General features: G+C 34.4%; 2 protein-coding genes across 2 annotated transcripts in view; one reads left to right on the top strand and one right to left on the bottom strand.

The window, feature by feature from the left end:
• The window catches only part of LOC118265935 (uncharacterized), a 38,088-nt gene extending 34,797 nt beyond the window's left edge, over window positions 1-3,291 (top strand). Inside the window, exons 4-5 of the mRNA XM_035579228.2 lie at window positions 40-126; window positions 1,838-3,291. Of these exons, the coding sequence (XP_035435121.1) occupies window positions 40-126; window positions 1,838-1,942 (192 nt within the window). The 3' untranslated portion in view covers window positions 1,943-3,291. The remainder of the gene's footprint in view (window positions 1-39; window positions 127-1,837) is intronic.
• The window catches only part of LOC118265933 (probable beta-hexosaminidase fdl), a 95,249-nt gene that overhangs the window by 60,325 nt on the left and 16,742 nt on the right, over window positions 1-18,182 (bottom strand). Inside the window, exon 2 of the mRNA XM_035579226.2 lies at window positions 14,604-14,659. The gene's annotated coding sequence lies outside the window, so the exon portion shown is untranslated. The remainder of the gene's footprint in view (window positions 1-14,603; window positions 14,660-18,182) is intronic.

Below are 18,182 nucleotides of genomic sequence, written 5' to 3'. Positions count from 1 at the left end.
ACATGTTTTTTTTTTAATGTATATTTTTATCTTACACAGGAGCAGTTGGAAATGCCCGGGCCACCGCCAGCGTACGAGACTGTAGTCGAAGGCCCTCCAAATATCAAGGACTGTCATTCATTGCAGGTGAGTTACGACTTATGTATATGTATGCTAGCTTAGCAACTATTTTTATGTATGTTTATAGAAATATACAGTTTACGACTCGACTTTACGATCTCCACGGATTAAAAACCGATACTACGCATGAATGACAATCGAATGCACTTCATCGAATCGAACAAAATGGCGGAGTGCGCGCCAAAATTTACAACGACAGATAATAAAACTTGAAGAGAAAATGGCGGTGTTGTGTGGCTTTCCGACCGATGATTTATTTTTAGGTTTTTTTTTCTATTTGCAAATCGTTCCGAATGGGGTTTCATATTACTGAAGGGGTGTTCCAACTCGTCCATGTTTGACTTCAAGTGGATACTAGAGGTCAAACGTTGTTCTATACCGGATTTATGTTGGTTATGGAAAACTTGGTACTTATTTAGGCATATTACTAGCTTTTGTACGTGGTTATATTTAAATCGTTTGGGTCCTCGTACACCTACATTCATATTTTTAGAACCTCATTATTTTTTAAGAGAAGAATTTTCCGTCATATAATGTCACAGTTTTCTTTGTTATGTTTATTCTCATGCGACAGGAAGATTGTCAGTCAACAGGACTGTTTCAATCCCATGTTTAGTCCCATGCTACAAGAAGATTGTCAGCCAATAGGTTCATTGACTGTTTCATTCGAATATCGCAGTTTTGTCCACAAATAAATAGGTAACTTTATATATACACAAATTTAATATAATGAAAGTCACTACAACTACACGTTTTAATTTATTTCTGAGCAAACAAGAATATAATGGAACATAGGTTTACCTAAATGTAAATAATAAAAATCAACTGCCACATGTATGACGAAGCATCACTAAAGGACAGCGTGATCGGTTAAGGCAAGGTTTACATGAAAAAATATTACTTTTTTCGATCATGGAACCTGATTTTATTGAAAATTTGACAGGATCCCTAAGTAAACAAACAACTGCTAACTAATATGAAATGCGGTGTAGTTTTCCATCTGATTCCAAAATGGAGGAAGCCATGACCTAATTTTTTCGTTTACAATCCACGAATTCCTAGTTGATGCCGTCAAAATATTATTGTTTGTTCTTTTTACAAGCGATCTAATGAAGGGATTGAGTTACTGTGACCTATATACACTTGGCCGAGTTCACGACGTCTTGGCACTATTAATTAGTCTACATTGATGATCAGAGTCCCAATTTAGATGGTGATATAAGAACATGTTACCGCATAGTGTTGAGTGTTATGTCATTTTATTGTTTTGATCTGAATGAATGTAACATTATACGAGTTCCTTGTACTATATATGTGTATGATACGCTATTTAGGTATAGGTGTATGTTAATTGGTGTTTATTTCATACTAAGAAGAGGTATATCATTAATATTGAATTATTCGTGTCCATTTTAAGATGAGGAACTTGAGGAACTGTAAATTTTGTTTCATATTTGTGTAGATTTTGATTTAGAGAATGGTTCGTTTCGCTTTATAAGAATCTTAAAAGAGATGGAAAGAGATAATATGAAATGGGTACCTAGTTTATTCAGTAACATCTCTATAACAGACATTAACCCTTCGTGTCCATAAACGCGGAACCACGCGAGACATAATGTGTTTTCTATTTTGTTGTCTTATATACGGAATACAAGAGGTTAAGAGGAGACGTAATTCTATAACTCGTTTAAAATAACAACTGTTTTATATTTTCCAGGAGGTGGTGACAGAGCCATGTATACGATGTCAGGGTGGAACACGATGCGACAGCGGTCTACCATCATACGAGGCAGCTGTTCTCCTGCGGGACACCAAGTTATAATACCTGGAACAGCTGCAACTACCAAGTAATATAGCCTTTACGAAGCACCAAGTAAAATGCCTTGAGGGCCTTAGCAGACCGTGCACGACCACCGACAATTAGGTAGACTAAGTAACTTATAAGTAACGTTTGTATATTTTGTCTTTTAAGTTATAAAACGCACTGCACCGTTATAGGTATAAAGATGCAGGTCAAACTACTCCAATCTAACTTCGTTGGATTTTCAACTCAATATCAAGAAGATAAGAGTTGAAAATCCGTTAAAATTTTGACAGAATAGAGTAGTTTGAAGTGCTGGTGTCGACATAACAATTAAGTACTTATTGATTAAAGATTAAAATACAAAATCCATTGTCAGTTATCTAAACGTTGTTATAAAACAATTAACCTAATTAATTTCGGATTGAAATTCGAATTAGTTTTCAGCGATTATAATGATGTTTGGTTGTTTGTTTGATCGCGTTTCTATTAATTATGGGGTTCTGTATTCAGTAATACGAGTAAATAAATCATTGTATCACATCAACAGACTATAAGTGGCCACTGCTGACCAAATGCCTCTTCTCACACGAAGAAAGTTTGAGCATTATCACCACGCTTGCTCAATGCTGGGTGGCAATTTCCAACTTATGTCCGAATTATCAAACGCTACTCAATTTTAAGTCACTCTCAAGACTAGATCTGTCACTATCAATTCTTTATAAAATGACAGAGATAGCACGATATTTAAGTACAACTTAAAATTGAGTAGCATTTCAGTATTCGGGCGTTATAATCAGATATTATAAGCTCAGGTTTTCTCACGAATGTTTTCCTTCACCATAAATCATTGTGTAGAACTAAAATACTAGGCTCATTTCTAGTTTGCAAAATGGTTCCCGTTAGCTACTTAGCTTCTGTAAACAACATGAAAGAGATCTGACGTTCTCAGCTCTAAGAATGCCCTCACGAGTCAGTCGGCTTGTTTTTTCATTGTTCTATGAGAACTAACTACGCTTAGGCAGTTGTCCCACCAACGGCGAGTGAACGACTAACTATCGGCTATTTTCTCGCTCAAGAAACGTACAATAGATATACTTTCCGTGTAAACAAAAGAGATGCATATACAAATAGTTGATCGCTGACTGTTCACACTGCCGGCGAGTGCTCGCTTCACTTGTTTGTTTTTGTTTTCACTCGTTTCTAGTTCTAGCTCTACTCGTTACTCGTTCATCGTTGCCGGTGGGACAACTGCCTTAGGGACGTGAAATTAATTCAGGGGTATGTTTGTTCAGCTACCTATATCTATCTATATTTTGACAAGTGACCGTCATTCTATTGTTTCTTACTTTAAACGAGTGAAAATTATTTTATTGATAAAATGTATCGTGAGACATGTTTTAAATAATTACTATGTTATCGGTCTTACTCACGTAATGTTATGACGAGTATAAAGTTAGATAAGCAATAGTAATACGTTTTTAGTTGGTTCATAGTTTGATCTATTACACAGTGTAATGAAAACAAAATCGGTGGTAAATATGCCTTGGAGAGTAGAAAATTATTATCGTGTAAATGTAATAAATATTGGTTAACAGAACACATTTGAATGCTACACGTTATGTACATTGAAGATAAGGTAAATTGCAATAAAATTCTGTGATTGTAAAACCTTCCATGGAATATCAATTTATTGTAGCTTGCCGGATTGCTTTGGAGAAACAAAATATCAAATAAAAATATAAATATCAAATCAGATATGTGATTTTGACTCGATGACGTCATTATATAATAGTTTGACATAATTAATTTGTCAAATGACAGTGTTAATGTCAATCACACTAATATTATAAATGTGAAAGTTTGTTTCTTTGTAATTTGGATTGTTCATCAATCACGATGAAACTACTGAATGGATTTTGATGAAATTTGGTAAGCACACCCAGATTGGCCTGATTTGAGTAATAAGATTTTTATTTTTTATCCCACGGAAATGCGGACGAAGCCGCTATCTATACAGGAATATATAACCATAACATATTCGTTACATACGTTGTTTTCCCAATTAGTCATAACAGGTAACTGATATATGACGGTCACATATTATTTTGTTAATTAAATAAAATACATAACACGCTGTAGCTGTTCATTTCAATTGTTTATTTAACGATATATCTACAACAAAAACGTGACACAGTTATTTGTTAAAATAAATAACTATTTTACATGTATTATTTTTAAATTTACATTCATATTATTTCAATGGTTGATGGATGTATTTTACAAGTACATTGTAGGCTATTTCAGAATTGGGTAAAGATTAATGGTGACTTATGATTAAGATACATGTTTAGTGCTTATAAACGGTCTAAATCTAAGCCTTATTATGTACCAGTATGTGTCATGTTCAGACGGGGTCTTATGACTAGAATAAGTAACTATTACATAAATTAAATATGTATACAGATTAGTTATATCTAATCTAATTATTGGATAGTCGTTTTACGCTTGTTTAGTAAGTCTTTAATTATAAGTAGACGCTTTAATGATCGACCTAAGAATAGTAAATAGAAACAGACATATAATTTGTAATTTTAAGTTAGTTTTCAAGTGCTATATTCAATATTCGAATTAAGTTTTATTCCAAGGAAAAGTTTAATGTGTTTATAGGTATCGCTTTGAGAACATCATAATATTAAAAAAATACGAAGTATAAATAAGATGGTATTTCTTGTAGGTGCAAAAGATATTAATTTAAATATAAAAAGAAGATTTAAATACAGTTGTTTATTCCATGTATAATAATAATTTAAACCCGTATAATTATGTAGTAAGTGCCATGTACTTGCTGAATTTTTAGTTTATTACATAAAATATTTGAAATACCTTGTTTGTGTCACTCGTAGAAATTAATTGTATAGGTAACTACAATATGTATTTTATACAGCACATTAAAACATAATATAATGTATTTTTAATTTATTTATGATTAAATAATTACCTAATGTAATAATTGTCACGAATTTTGTAGTAAATGTAATGCAACAATAATTAGATAGTACCTACTTTAATGAAGATAAAATTAATAATTAATATTGTCGTAATTTATTTTAATTATACATGATGGTTGATTTAAAGTTTTTGTTACATAGGTATTTCATAAAATATGTATGTATTTTTCTGTGAAGTCTTCAAAGTATGAGTTATGAATACTTTTCCTCAAAAACAAATGTATTTACTTAATAAACGAACGACGAATAAATTGCTACAGGAATCCATATTTGTTTTGTCAACTTACGTCAACAATTTGCACACTATATTTGCGTTTTATTTAAACACCTGTCGTTTTTTTCATAAAAATATGTACATATTATTCAAGGTATTTTATTTTATACATTTTTTGTATTGTACTTGCTGACACATAAAATATTTAAAATAACAAAAAAAATTGTCATAGTGATCAACACTATGTATTTTTTTATGATTAAATGTACCTGTAGGTCGCTTCAACAATCACTTCCAACCAGGTAAACTGGAAGTCTAAAGTTTTGTTACATAGGTATTTCATAAAACATATACTCATAAAAACCATGAAAAACTCCTCACGTGATTAATGAATGAACTCTAAGTAAGTAATTACTTAAGTAATTACAATTACAATACCCTACAATCGTCATGCCACGGCTACAAAACAAAAAATATATATCTACACTAAATAAGGAGGAGCAATCGTGTGAATAGAACGAAAAAATCATGCATGTTCTCTGTCGCAGCAATACGACATGAGAGGCAGAGACACGCAAATTTGCTTTACGTTTAAAGTTATCGAAACAAGTTTGGTGCTCTGATTGGCCGGCTCGAATAAACCAACCAATCAGCTCGTACTAAGGGTGTAGTTAACACGATGTAACTCCGAGGTATTCAGCTGTTCACGCGTGGATCGGCAATTAAGCTGATTATGCTGAGAATTTGGCTATACCTGTATAACTTGTTAGTATGTATATCAGTAGTCTTACTAAGCAGTTTCGTCTGTTGTAATTGTTCACAGATGCCTACTAATTAGAGAATTATAATTAGGATACGTTTGGTAATTGTATTTTTACAAAATGTTAGTCATATAGGACTGTTCTGCTTATTTAGTTACTTTATTTTCTAGGACGGACGGTTCTAGTACAAAACTTGCCAAAATCTACATGGAATCAATGTTATACAGTTTTGCGGAGTCTGGAGTTGTGCCCAGTAAATGGCAATAAGCTCACTCCCTATTACATGGGACTTATAACACAAATGGTGAAAAGTGGGTGTACATTGTACATTTACAGTCATCATCTGTTTGGGGCATTTGGGAGCGTTCTGCTTACATTCTGTACCTATATTCGAATACCGGTGTGGTCTGTTTAATTTACTAACAATTTGTGGTCCCCTATATTCCACAATGCGGTTGCCATTTGTTTATCACGCTGTGTATGCTGTTCTATTTATTTAATCGCTTTTTTTAACTAACACAGTTCTAGTATTTGATAGGTAATTTGATCAAAAGGGAATACAGTCATCCCTCCCTCCCCTGTAACTTTATTAATATTAAAAAACGAATTAATTAAGCTTTCACCGAACTCCTAAACTACGCGATAAAAACAACAAGCAACAACAAAGTTTTTAAATAATAAAAATGAACACCCCTTGTATTAACACCCTGTACATTTCAATCGATACATTTTTAATCACCCCACATGTGGCTTGTCGTAAATTTTCACGCACGTTTCTATGCTCAGTTAAAAATAACTTTAAAAAATTGCCTTTTTGAAAACGTATAACAATTTGCGAATTGTATATTTGAAAATATATTTTTAACTTTCAATAGTTACTTTAATTTTAATGCAACTCAACATAATCGAACTGTAAAATTGATGTATCAATACCTAAATAATATAATATTGATCACTTCTTAAGTAGGTGTCCCCTAAACCTAAATCATTAAAGCTTACCTAAGCTAACTCAGTCCACCACAGAAATTAGAGCGCTGTTAAACAATAAATTTTGGTTTCATATGAAGTTATACCACAACTGACATTTTTTTATTGGACTTTCATCTTAAAGACAAACGATACAGAGTTGAAAATTAAGTAACATACTTAGGTTAAACTTGAGGTGCTGTCGTTTAGATTTGGCGTGCCTAACAAATACCATAATTCACTGATGTAGTTCAAAGATTAAGATTCGTTACGACGTGACGTCACTAGGTAATCTGTAATTGCGGCCAAAACGTTTTATGGTATTATCATACTCAACAAACAACTCTAATGAACAAGCAATCATGCTTATCTTTTCCAAAAAAGAAGAAAATGTAATAGGAATGATGACGGGGTAAGGAAATTAAAAATCTAATTAGTCCTTCAAAAATATTAGCCACGTAGGTATTTTGTCATATAAGAAAACAGTACCTACTTAGTTAACATGAACACACGAATCAAAGTTTAGGAGTGGAAGCCAAATATTTCAAATTAATATATCGTCTAAAGTATTTGTTTCCGTAAGAAAATAAGTTGGACTAAAATTAAAATTAGTCATCTACCCTAAAATTAACTGCTTCTTTTAAGGTTGGAAAATCATAAAATAAATATATATATTATGTACTTTTCATTAGTCAGGGTAAGTCATGTTACTTAGTTACATTTTAACACATTTGTTACTAGTAGTTATTAGCAAACCTATGGCCAATTGACACCCTTTCTAAAGTACGTGCTATCATATCGTGCTAATAAAATTGTTAAGTGAGTAATAGAAAGTGGCTATTGTGTTCCCACAGTTGAACCTATCTTACTAAGCTATAAGCTGATATCGGAACGTATGTAATACCTAGCGAGTTTACCGAGGCTCTGACTCGAAAAGAAGAAGTAGGAACGGGACGGTTTTTAGTCGGTAAGAGTCTGACACTCACTCTCGCGCTTCGTCCAAAGCGTTTTTTTTAAGGTGGGAAAGTCATTGGATGATTTTCCTAATAAAAAACAAAAACTAAGCTGATATGATAAGGTTATCTCTTCCTATCTAAATTCGTTTAATAATTACATGTAATACTAAGGAAAAAGAACAACAAACATTGCCTACTCATATATGTACCTTATCACCTTGCGTCACACTTAATGACATTATGACTGTTTACAGGCGGGGCTTATCGCTTATTTTTATTTATTAGTAGATGTTCAATCACCTGATAATAATATTAATGTGTTAATCATCAACACTACGTTAGAGCCCACTGCTTTTTTTAAGGGGGGAAAATCATAAAATAACTTCTTGGGCGAGGCGAGAAGGAGTGTCAGACTCTTCCTGACTGAAAATCACCCCGTTCCTATTCCTACTTTTCAAGCTGCAGCCCCGGTAAAACTGCTAGGTAGTTTGCAGCTTCGAATCAGAGCCCACTGCTGGGCCATTCTATAAACGAGGAGTTTGCCATAGTCTTCAGGTTTGGCAAGCGGATTGTAAAAAACAATTGAAAAGTATCAGTAGTAGAGAACGCTGCTGCTTTAGTCAAATGCTTAGACCCATAGTCGGCTCAGAAGAAGGCGGCAGGAACAACCGAAACTTGTCAAAAATGCATTAGAGTTTATACAAACGAGCGGCATGTTGCCAATTGCAGAGGTAACTACAGCCGCCCGGCATCCGTTGACGCGTCGACCTACAGCGACATTTGCAGTTGTAGCGTCGATAGCTTGCAGCTGTAGCATCGTTGCAGTTGTCATGTCACGAATGCAGTTCCTTTGCAATTGGCAACATTCTGCTCCTGTGTAAAAGCTCTTAGGTACCTTGCCGGCTAATAAGAACTGTATTCAAATGTAAAAAAAGGGCCAACTGACACAATGACCGACATCTTCCCAAGGACAATCTTTTAAACTGGAAAGAATGTTAAACAAAAATATGCCAAAACGCGTTCGACATAGAAATTAAAACTGGTACGCACGTCCCAATCGAGTAGAATGGACCGCTTCGGGACTCGACACTGAATACAAATTAGATGTCGGTTACACTATTAACTGCTAATAGGTGAAGACTGGACTTACAAATTGTTTCCCAGTAACCAATTACATGAATTGTTCTTTAATCTTGATAAATGTTTATAGCGAAAATATAGGGCTATCAATTACTGAAAAGGTAAGTTAGTTCACGTCATAGTTTTAGATAATCTCTTTTGATTTCCACAATACCTTTTTCGAAATATAATCTTAGGTATATTTCAGATATCGCTACTTTATTGATTATTACGATAGATAATAACTTATCACAAAACCATTATCAACATTTTTAAGTCACAACAACACAACACAGCACTATCAAACATATATCAAATCCAAAGAAACTTTTACAACAAGGCCGATTTTATAACTGAATTCTTCTGACAAAGTTCTTCCGAGCATATGGCGGGAGGTACAGTGGAGTGTCGTGAGTGGCGACCACGATCCCTCTCGAACCACTCCAGCCTCAAGCACGCCGCACAATGGGAGGCCTCCGCTGGAGTTATAGAGCGCCTTGACTTTGTAAGGCGGAAATCTTTTAGATATACTGAATTACAGTTTGGTACACAATGTTGAAGCATTTTCCAGAATTGTGGCAAAGATATAGCAAAGTCGTTTATTTTAACTAGATTTTTTGAAGAAAAGTCTGTCAGTGTCAACTGGTGCTTCATGTATTGTGTCCATCCCAATGGAAGACAGGCGTGATGATATGTATTTTTTTTATTCTGATATTTATAAATACGTATAAACTTTAACACGTTGGCTGCCATGGGGGGTCAAAATGACCGGCGCTAGCGGAGGATTCGCCTTCAACAGATTTTTGTTGGCAGCCAAAGTGTTAAGATTAAAAAATAATCAATAGATATTTTGAAAGACTCCACCCAAAAAACCACGGCGAAAACCACACACAGCATTTTCAGGTCCATCGAAAAAAAAAAACTAACACAAAAATAGAAATACTAACATCAAAATCTAAACAAAAAAAGGGTTGTGCGTGTCCGGTCCCAATTCCCCGAAACATGGGTATTAATCCGAAACTAAATGGAGCTGGTATTGGGAGTTGGCAACACTGTTAGAAGCACACAATACTACGTTACTAAACCAGACATGGCCGAGCTGATCCGCTCCGCTACGACACAAGCGAAGGATGGTAGAATCGGGAGTATACACACAACATGCTTTTGAAAGCGATGCGAGGTTTAGTAGAGCTCAGTGTTGATCTCACGGAGTGTTCAAATGTGCAATGATACAGTGTGGATACACTGCAAGTTGTGGATGATAAAAGCATAAGCAAGTGTAATATATTTGTGAGGATATAGGATGAATATAGGTTAATATTCTGTTTTTGTCTATTACTATGTGTTTTATAATATGCAAAATCGCTATACTCAGAATTGTTGTACCTACTATTGTTTTTGGAACAAAATCTAAGGAATAGTTTTAAGTAAGCAGACTAGGTAGTAAGAGCTCTGGTTCGGTTCGAAATTAGACGGACTGCCCTGTAATTGAACGATTAAAGTAGGTAGGCCTTTCACACAATCTGTATTCAGACCGAATACTTTAACCATTATTATTTAGTTAACAGTTGACAAATATGATTCGTACGAACACATGTAAACCTGAATTAAATATGTTTTACAGATAATTTAATCAACAAGCGTTACATTTTAACATTACAATTGCGGTCGTGCAAATGAAATATGTACTCTGTCTAGTTTGACATAATTACTACAATTTAATACATAATTTAGTTATTATTATGAAATTGCTATTAATCTGTGGCTTCCGTCAGCATATTGAGTTACATGTCATTATCAATGTAACTCCGGTAGTCTGGGAATGTGGTAAATGTATTTATTATCTATAAATACATACATACATAAAAACATATCTACATAATAACTATATAAATTAAGTTTCATTAAAACTCAATGTTATGCTGTTATCTATCTAAATAATACGGTAGTTTCCTACTAGTCAAATTCAATACTTTTATCGAAATGTCAAAAACGATACGTTTCTAAGAATTTTGTAGGAGATCACAACTTATGACGTCATATTTTTAGCGTCAAATAGCATACTAACTTCTCTAAAATTAGGCAAAAAATTTAATAAAAAAGTATATCGTCAAATTAATCAATGAAAGTACGATTATTTTGAGATATTTTATTATATTGAAATGTCAAAATAATTTATTTTTGACCTAGGAAACTACCCAATTAGCTGGGTCTGGTTATGGTCGGGCGACGACCCGCACATCACTTACATTCTAAGGTTAAAACTTTTGAGGAAAACCTGCGGACAATTTCACTGTAAAATACTCAAGTTGCAGTAACAATTTGCATTATCTAAACTGTTTGCAGTGCGTGAGTTAAATAGAAGTGGCTCACAAACAAGGAAGCTTGTCTGCCTACATTACAACAAATGTTGGTTTATTCTTACAAATATGTTACCACGTCTTGTTACTTTTGTTTAAAGTGCCTACTTAGTACTTAGAACCGTTTTGTTTAAGATAAACAGTGATGAGCCAAATGCCATTTAGTGCTTGTCTACTTGTAGAGTAGAAAACTAAATTATATGGGATTGACGTAAATTTTGACACTTAGCAATGTCATTCCCATCATCGTCATATCAGCCATAAGACGTCCACTGCTGAACATAGGCCTCCCCAATGACTTCTAGATAGGCCAGTTTTTTATGTTAAATCGACCGACATTTGGCCGCTATCTCGCCTGATGGTAAGTGATAGTGTAAGTATCTATCGGCTCCCTGCGACCTTCATCAGGTCGTCTGTCCACCTTGTGGGTGGACGTCCTACGCTGCGCTTGCCAGTACGCGGTCTCCACTCGAGAACCTTCCCATACTTTGAATTTCCTTCTCCCTCGGTAGACAAGCGCTAAAGTTGCATTTGGCTAGAAGCACAGGTGAGTGTTTCTACACCAGTTCACCTTAAGGAGATTGCATGCATCAGTACCTAATGTAATTTTATATCATGTCTTTCCTCATATTTGGCCAACAACCTTTAATGAGATTTTGTAGGTACTTGTGTACGAATAGAGACAGTTTCCGTAATGTTTTATTTTATTTAGGTTGTATGTTACCTTCATTGCCAGACATGAGCCTCATGTCTGAATGAATTTCAACTCACGAAAATTGGGGAACTAATATTTCGTGCACCAGCAAAACTTAAAAAAAAAATATAGTGCAAAAGTTGTTGAAATTCGTGGCTCTGCCAACACCTGACTCGATACATATTTAAGAGGATCTCGATTATATCGGAGTATCGATTCGATGGTTGGCTACGCTGCATTCCACTCGGATTGGCGCAAAGTGCTCAAGAATCTGCAAAACCTTACGAAACATTCGAGTGCCGCTTGACGTAATAATATTATTAGATATATTTTTCTTTTCAGATAATGTTTAGGTAAGTGGTGCTCTTCAAATGTCACATGCAGCTAAGACCTTCTTCAAGTAACCTAACCCTTCAGTTGTAAGTAGTTTCGCTGCTGCCGTTTAAGTTCCTGATAAATATTGGTAGAAATAATTGCTTAAAAATTCAAGATTGCAGGCCCCTGTCGTGGCAAGAAAATAGTCAAGTTATTATATAGTTTAACAGTTACGTGAGTAAACTTCAACATACCTAATGACTGATCCGGAACTGCGGACTACCTAGCGGGTTTACCTCCGGCTCCGGCTAAGAGTCCGACACTCCCTCTTGCCTCGCCTAAGGTGAGAGAAGTTATTGGATGATTTCCTCCCCTTAAAAAAAGATACCTAATGAAAATAAAACTATAAAACCACACAACTTACAGTCTTTTCTTATATACATAGCTAAGCAGCCATTTTCCAACTTATAAGAGCACTTCAGCATAGACAGAAAAGTCGACCGTTTTTTTTAAAGGATGGACATAAACAAATAGTTTTAAACAAAGAACTCATTTTGTGGACAATAGACAAAGCTAAGGTCTCGGGCTTAAGGACTAGTTAGCATTTAAGTAAAGTACTTTCTGTCAGAACTAATTAGCGACGGTGAAGGATAACGATGGTACGCAAACGACTTTTATGAATATTCATTCTCTAGTGATCGATTTTGGACGAAATTTCGATTTTCGCCTTTATTTTGGCTTGGCCTTCATTTGCGAACATGGACTAGGTTGTTTTGACCAGGTTTTTATGAAGTCAATTTTTATAGGATTTTTCTAGATTATTGTGTAAGGAAGTTGTTGTAAATTAGAGTAAATAGATTAAATTCCTGGATAAAAGCATTACAACAACATTTTTTTCGGTTTTGCAAATTTTATAACTAGTGAACTATAGAACATAGACTAGAATGGTGCCCCGTATATGGGAAAAGGTTCACTTTCTATCTACATGAAACTTACAAAGAAAAATATGGCGAAAAGTGGGTGATGAATAAGATGACTCATTCAATACCTCCTCAAAGAAAAAAATATTTTGTTATGGTTTGTGCACGTGTTGTTTCATCGATTATTGTTTCGAATCATACATAATAAACTTGAGAACACCATATGTGCACGTCTGAGGTCAATGCCCTCATCAGATTAACACACACACACACACACATGATGATGACGATATTTGTTAGTTCAGGCAATACAAATACATATGTGAATTCGTCTACCACTCTATACTCTATGTTATTGACTATAATAATATTTACCAAACTAAAAATAATACAAGCGGCCATTATAAACAGAATCAAGAAATAATTAATCATTGCAGTATGTATATTTTGTATCATCTTTTTTTAAAACAGTGGAGTTATGTTTTTTTTCGAAAATTTCTCAGTAGTAACACGGAGTCTGAAATTGTGCCCAGTATATGGCAATAGGCTCACCCCCTATTACATGGGACTTATAACACAAATGGTGATAGGTGTACATTGCATAGCGGCATAACGTGCCATAGTGTACACCTCTGCTTACCCCTTCGGGGATAAAAGGCGTGACGTTGTGGGGTTATGTTGTTAAATAAAAGTATCCTTTGAAAAGTAGACCAGTTTTGGTTTCGCCGGGCAGGGTACAAGTGTACTTCAAACTTACTATTGCTGGTGTTAATTGGCATTGGAGCAAGTTAAAAAGGTTGCAACCTTTATAACTGTAAATTATGTGCGGTGTAGTTGTAAATAAACTATGTGAAGTTTGGGCGAGGTGTGACATATGTATGTGCCATATAGGGCAATCTCTCAAGACTCGTACACTTTATAGCTTAAGAACTAGTGAAAAGCTACCTATATGTATGTATTGACGTAATCTAAGATTTTTGTGATGAAACCCTATACCCACTGATAATTATGCCATTATTGTTTTCTGATTACAATTATAAACTATTATCTAAAACTTCGCCAAAAATTACCACCTGTCTAACCTGAGCGCTCGCCGTGTCCACCACTCTAGGCTTAGTCACTCACCGTATCATGTATAGTAGGCCTCATCACACAAGTGCCAGGTCTAGTCAATTACGTATAGGCAGCTTTTCACTAGCTCAATTAGACATGACACTCATAACATAACTGATAAAAAGTGGGTGGCTTGGGTTGGAGGCAGAGATCCCACAACTTTAAAGTGATTGAAAAGCCATAACTTTATACCTATTATAGCTCTATTTCACAATGATCACTTTATTTCCTCACAAAACAAGAAAATACTTACAATATTAAACTTTAATACAGATCTCTCCTCGATGTTCATCTCAAGGACACGAGTACCTGAAAATAGAAGAAAATATTGAATAAAAGAAATATATTACAAGACCATTAAAATTGTGGAACAACACCGAACTAAGTGCTCCGTCTACTGCATATTAATAGAATTTTTAAAGAAGACAACAGCTAGTAATAAAAACATCGTGAGTTTTCTTTGTAAATTGCATTCTAGCACTCAATTCGCGACCGTAAATACTGCAGCATTCATATTGTACGATATGCTTAGTCACAGAGATAGGTAACTCAAGATGTTCAACTTTTAATAATTTATTGAACATCGGAGCTGTGTCGCTGTTCAACATTCATTCTGAAGACAAACTTTTACAATATTGCACTTTATGTACACGAAGCAACATTATCTGGTATACAGGCAACACATCGACACAACTGTCATTTACAGTGTTATTCATTATACATGTGTGGGTAATTTCTTGTTAATATGCATAAAAAAGTAAATATTGTAAATATTTGACTTCCACGTTGGCTATCCCGACAGTAGTTTGCTTACATATATAATTTTATCCGGATACATTCAGCCGTTGATATATGATAAAGCAAGAAATCAATATCTATTCGAAGAACCAAAATATTCCTAACTGATTTTTTTATGTTATGTAGGTAAATGCCACTAGCTATAAAAGGTAAAAGAATAAATTATCATTTTTTATTTCAAAGACATTAATATGCTATTGTGAATCTTATTGCATTATATTAAGAGATTTTTTGCTTCATTTATATTCTTGACAATGTACAGAAAAGGTGACTTAACAGGCTTTCGATATGAATGGACAGAGAACGTAAAATATTGCTTTATTTTTCACCGAGCTATTTTAGGGGAATCGCATTAGCATTCCCAAAATGTTTATTTTAGAGCAACGGTATTGATCTCCAAATGTACGATTGCCATTCACACCTACAGTTTATACATTCTTTTCTTCGAAATCAAACTAATGTTGCATATAATTCTACATCAACGTTTGCAAATGTGACTGCCGAGTATCAACGACTTTCGTGCTGGTTTCCTAGATGGAATAGAATATGTAGGTACTTATTATTGTGTTTTTTTTTTACTTTCCAAATAGTATAGTTATCGCACAATTCCATCAAAACTTTCAAATGTTGTGTTCTTGTTCATTTTGTGCATCTCTTTTGGAAAATAAGTGAAAATAGCACGTTACATCACTGTTCAAGCACGTAGAGGACTTAAGTTGCATTTTGTCAAACTACGAACATAAATAACCGAAGCACTTTATAGCTTCAGCAAGGCGTCTTCAGCATACCATGCACGGAAGCTTAGCGAAGTTACTTCAAGAATTCGCTTTACATCAAAGCCTTAGCAAATAACCAGCACAAGCCGGTATAAACCGGTTAACAAGTTGATGGACAAACATTTCTAAGAATAGGTTAATAAGACGAGCAGATTCGGGAATCTAGCTATATTTGGAGAGCCTAAAACAATATACCTCCAGCCAAAAGTCATGCAGACAGAAGATAAATATTTTACAAGGTTCCTTTGTCAGATAATTGGGAAAATTATACTGTTAACACTACGTAATACTCAATGAAAAAGACTTTAAACGTTGTGACTAATCAATAAAACTAAACTAAAGGTAAATCGACAAGTTTGTGCTTGATAACTTTGCACCATTATCAAAATTTAGGTAACTACTTTTAATTTCGTTGCACTACAGTGATCTTTTTAAAGCAAGGTTTATTATCAAACAGTTTAGGGTTCGCAGTTAGGTCACAAAAATTTTTTTTAAAGAACACTATTGTAGGTCATTCTTTAAATCTGTCTGCACGCATTACTATTTCAATCGCACGTGCTTTCAAAAATTCCTAGTAATGTGCTATTTTAAAAGGCTTTAACTTATCATTATGTGTTAACTATACAGTCAGGATTACTGATATGAATGAGTAGGTTAATAGATGTTGTAATTCTACTTATCCGTACTACTTACGTTATCAAGGAAACATGTGTAGTGAATATTAAACACCACCCGCATTTGACTGAATACCAATAATAATGATTTGGCAACAAATTTTAAAAATGTAATATTTAAATGATTTACTCAACAGTTCAGTTAGTTTAGTGGTGGACTTGTTTATTGGATTGGGTAAAGAATGGTCTTCATAAGCAACATTATCTCGATTATCAACCTATATGGTGTTTGTCACCTTCGGTTTGTGTCGTATTCTCCAGTATTGGGTAATTTCCATCCACTTTCTAGAAGAATCTAGAATATTACCCTTTGATAGGCAGACTGGTCAATTATTGGCACGGAACTAGTTAATAAAATGATCTCTAAATTAATTATTATGCTATCGGCTTACTCAAGTTACTGATTGACTAAGACCTCAACTAGTTTCAAGCCATGCTGGAGCATAATAAATAATTTAGTATGTCTTACGAAAGTTATAATAAAATTATAAAATGATCTCTCTGCAGGATAGTACACTTATATTCATTAAGAGTTTTGAACTAAAATATTAACTTGTAGTATGCGGTTAAACCAAGGAAAGTAAATGTTATTTAGGTTATCACAATCCTTTATCTACCATTTTAACACTATTGTCAGTGTTCAGTTTATCTTGAAAGTTATTTTACAAATAGACCAGCTTGTCAGCTTCCTCAATTTCGAGCGGCCCTCAAGCGATTCCGTAGTCCGGAAACTATGGGGGATATAAGCAATTTGCAAGTTTATCAAATGTACGTAAACTTTATGGGAATCAAACAGGATACACTTGATTGAATCTGTGTATGTAACATCCGTTAACTTTTGAAATAAAATTATTATAACTATGACTCCTCTGGTGTTGCGGGTGTCCACAGGCGGCGGTGATCGCTTACCATCAGGTGATTTGTCTGCACATTTGCTTCGAGAATTTGAGGAAGCTGACAAGAAAAAAAAATACCTTCTCACCTTACAAAGTCGGTTAAAAGTTGCCACGGCAATAGATTCGGCTGTCGTTGAACAGTTGCAATATTTTTAAAAGGTGCAGCACATAGAAAGCAGTTCTTTTTTTAAACAAATTGTCTTTTTCACAGTACCTAATACTTTGCCAAATTCAAGAATCAAAACAGCTTGACCGATGAGGCAGTCAGGAGATTATCAAGTTACATATAATTCGGGAGATATCACATACATAGGAACAAATCGTTTTCATCGCCTGTTTATGTGAATAAGTACTTGTAAACCATGGAATTATACGGCGCTATTAAGCAATTTGTCGAACAATTAGTTACACCATTAATAAAGTTTTATCACAAGGTGCAGATTTATGGCTCATTATCCGGCTTATCAATGCATGTAACAGTTAAACTGAATTCCTAGATTTCAATTAATGAGATTTTCAACGCTGAAACTCTTTGTACTTTTGCGGTATTTTAGTTTAAAGAAAACACTGGGTCTCATATGAAACTTTTTTAAAAAGGTAATCGCCTCCAATTAAGTAGTATGCCCTAGACCTTCTCCTAAGTCTGAAAAGTACTATGCTTAAACCGCATCTAAATCGGTTCAGCCAG

This window comes from Spodoptera frugiperda, chromosome 7, assembly GCF_023101765.2.
Source record: "Spodoptera frugiperda isolate SF20-4 chromosome 7, AGI-APGP_CSIRO_Sfru_2.0, whole genome shotgun sequence".
In the NCBI taxonomy this organism is placed as follows: Eukaryota; Metazoa; Arthropoda; class Insecta; order Lepidoptera; family Noctuidae; genus Spodoptera; species Spodoptera frugiperda.
Note: the sequence above shows the minus strand (reverse complement) of the source record. Positions and strands in the feature narration are given on the sequence as shown.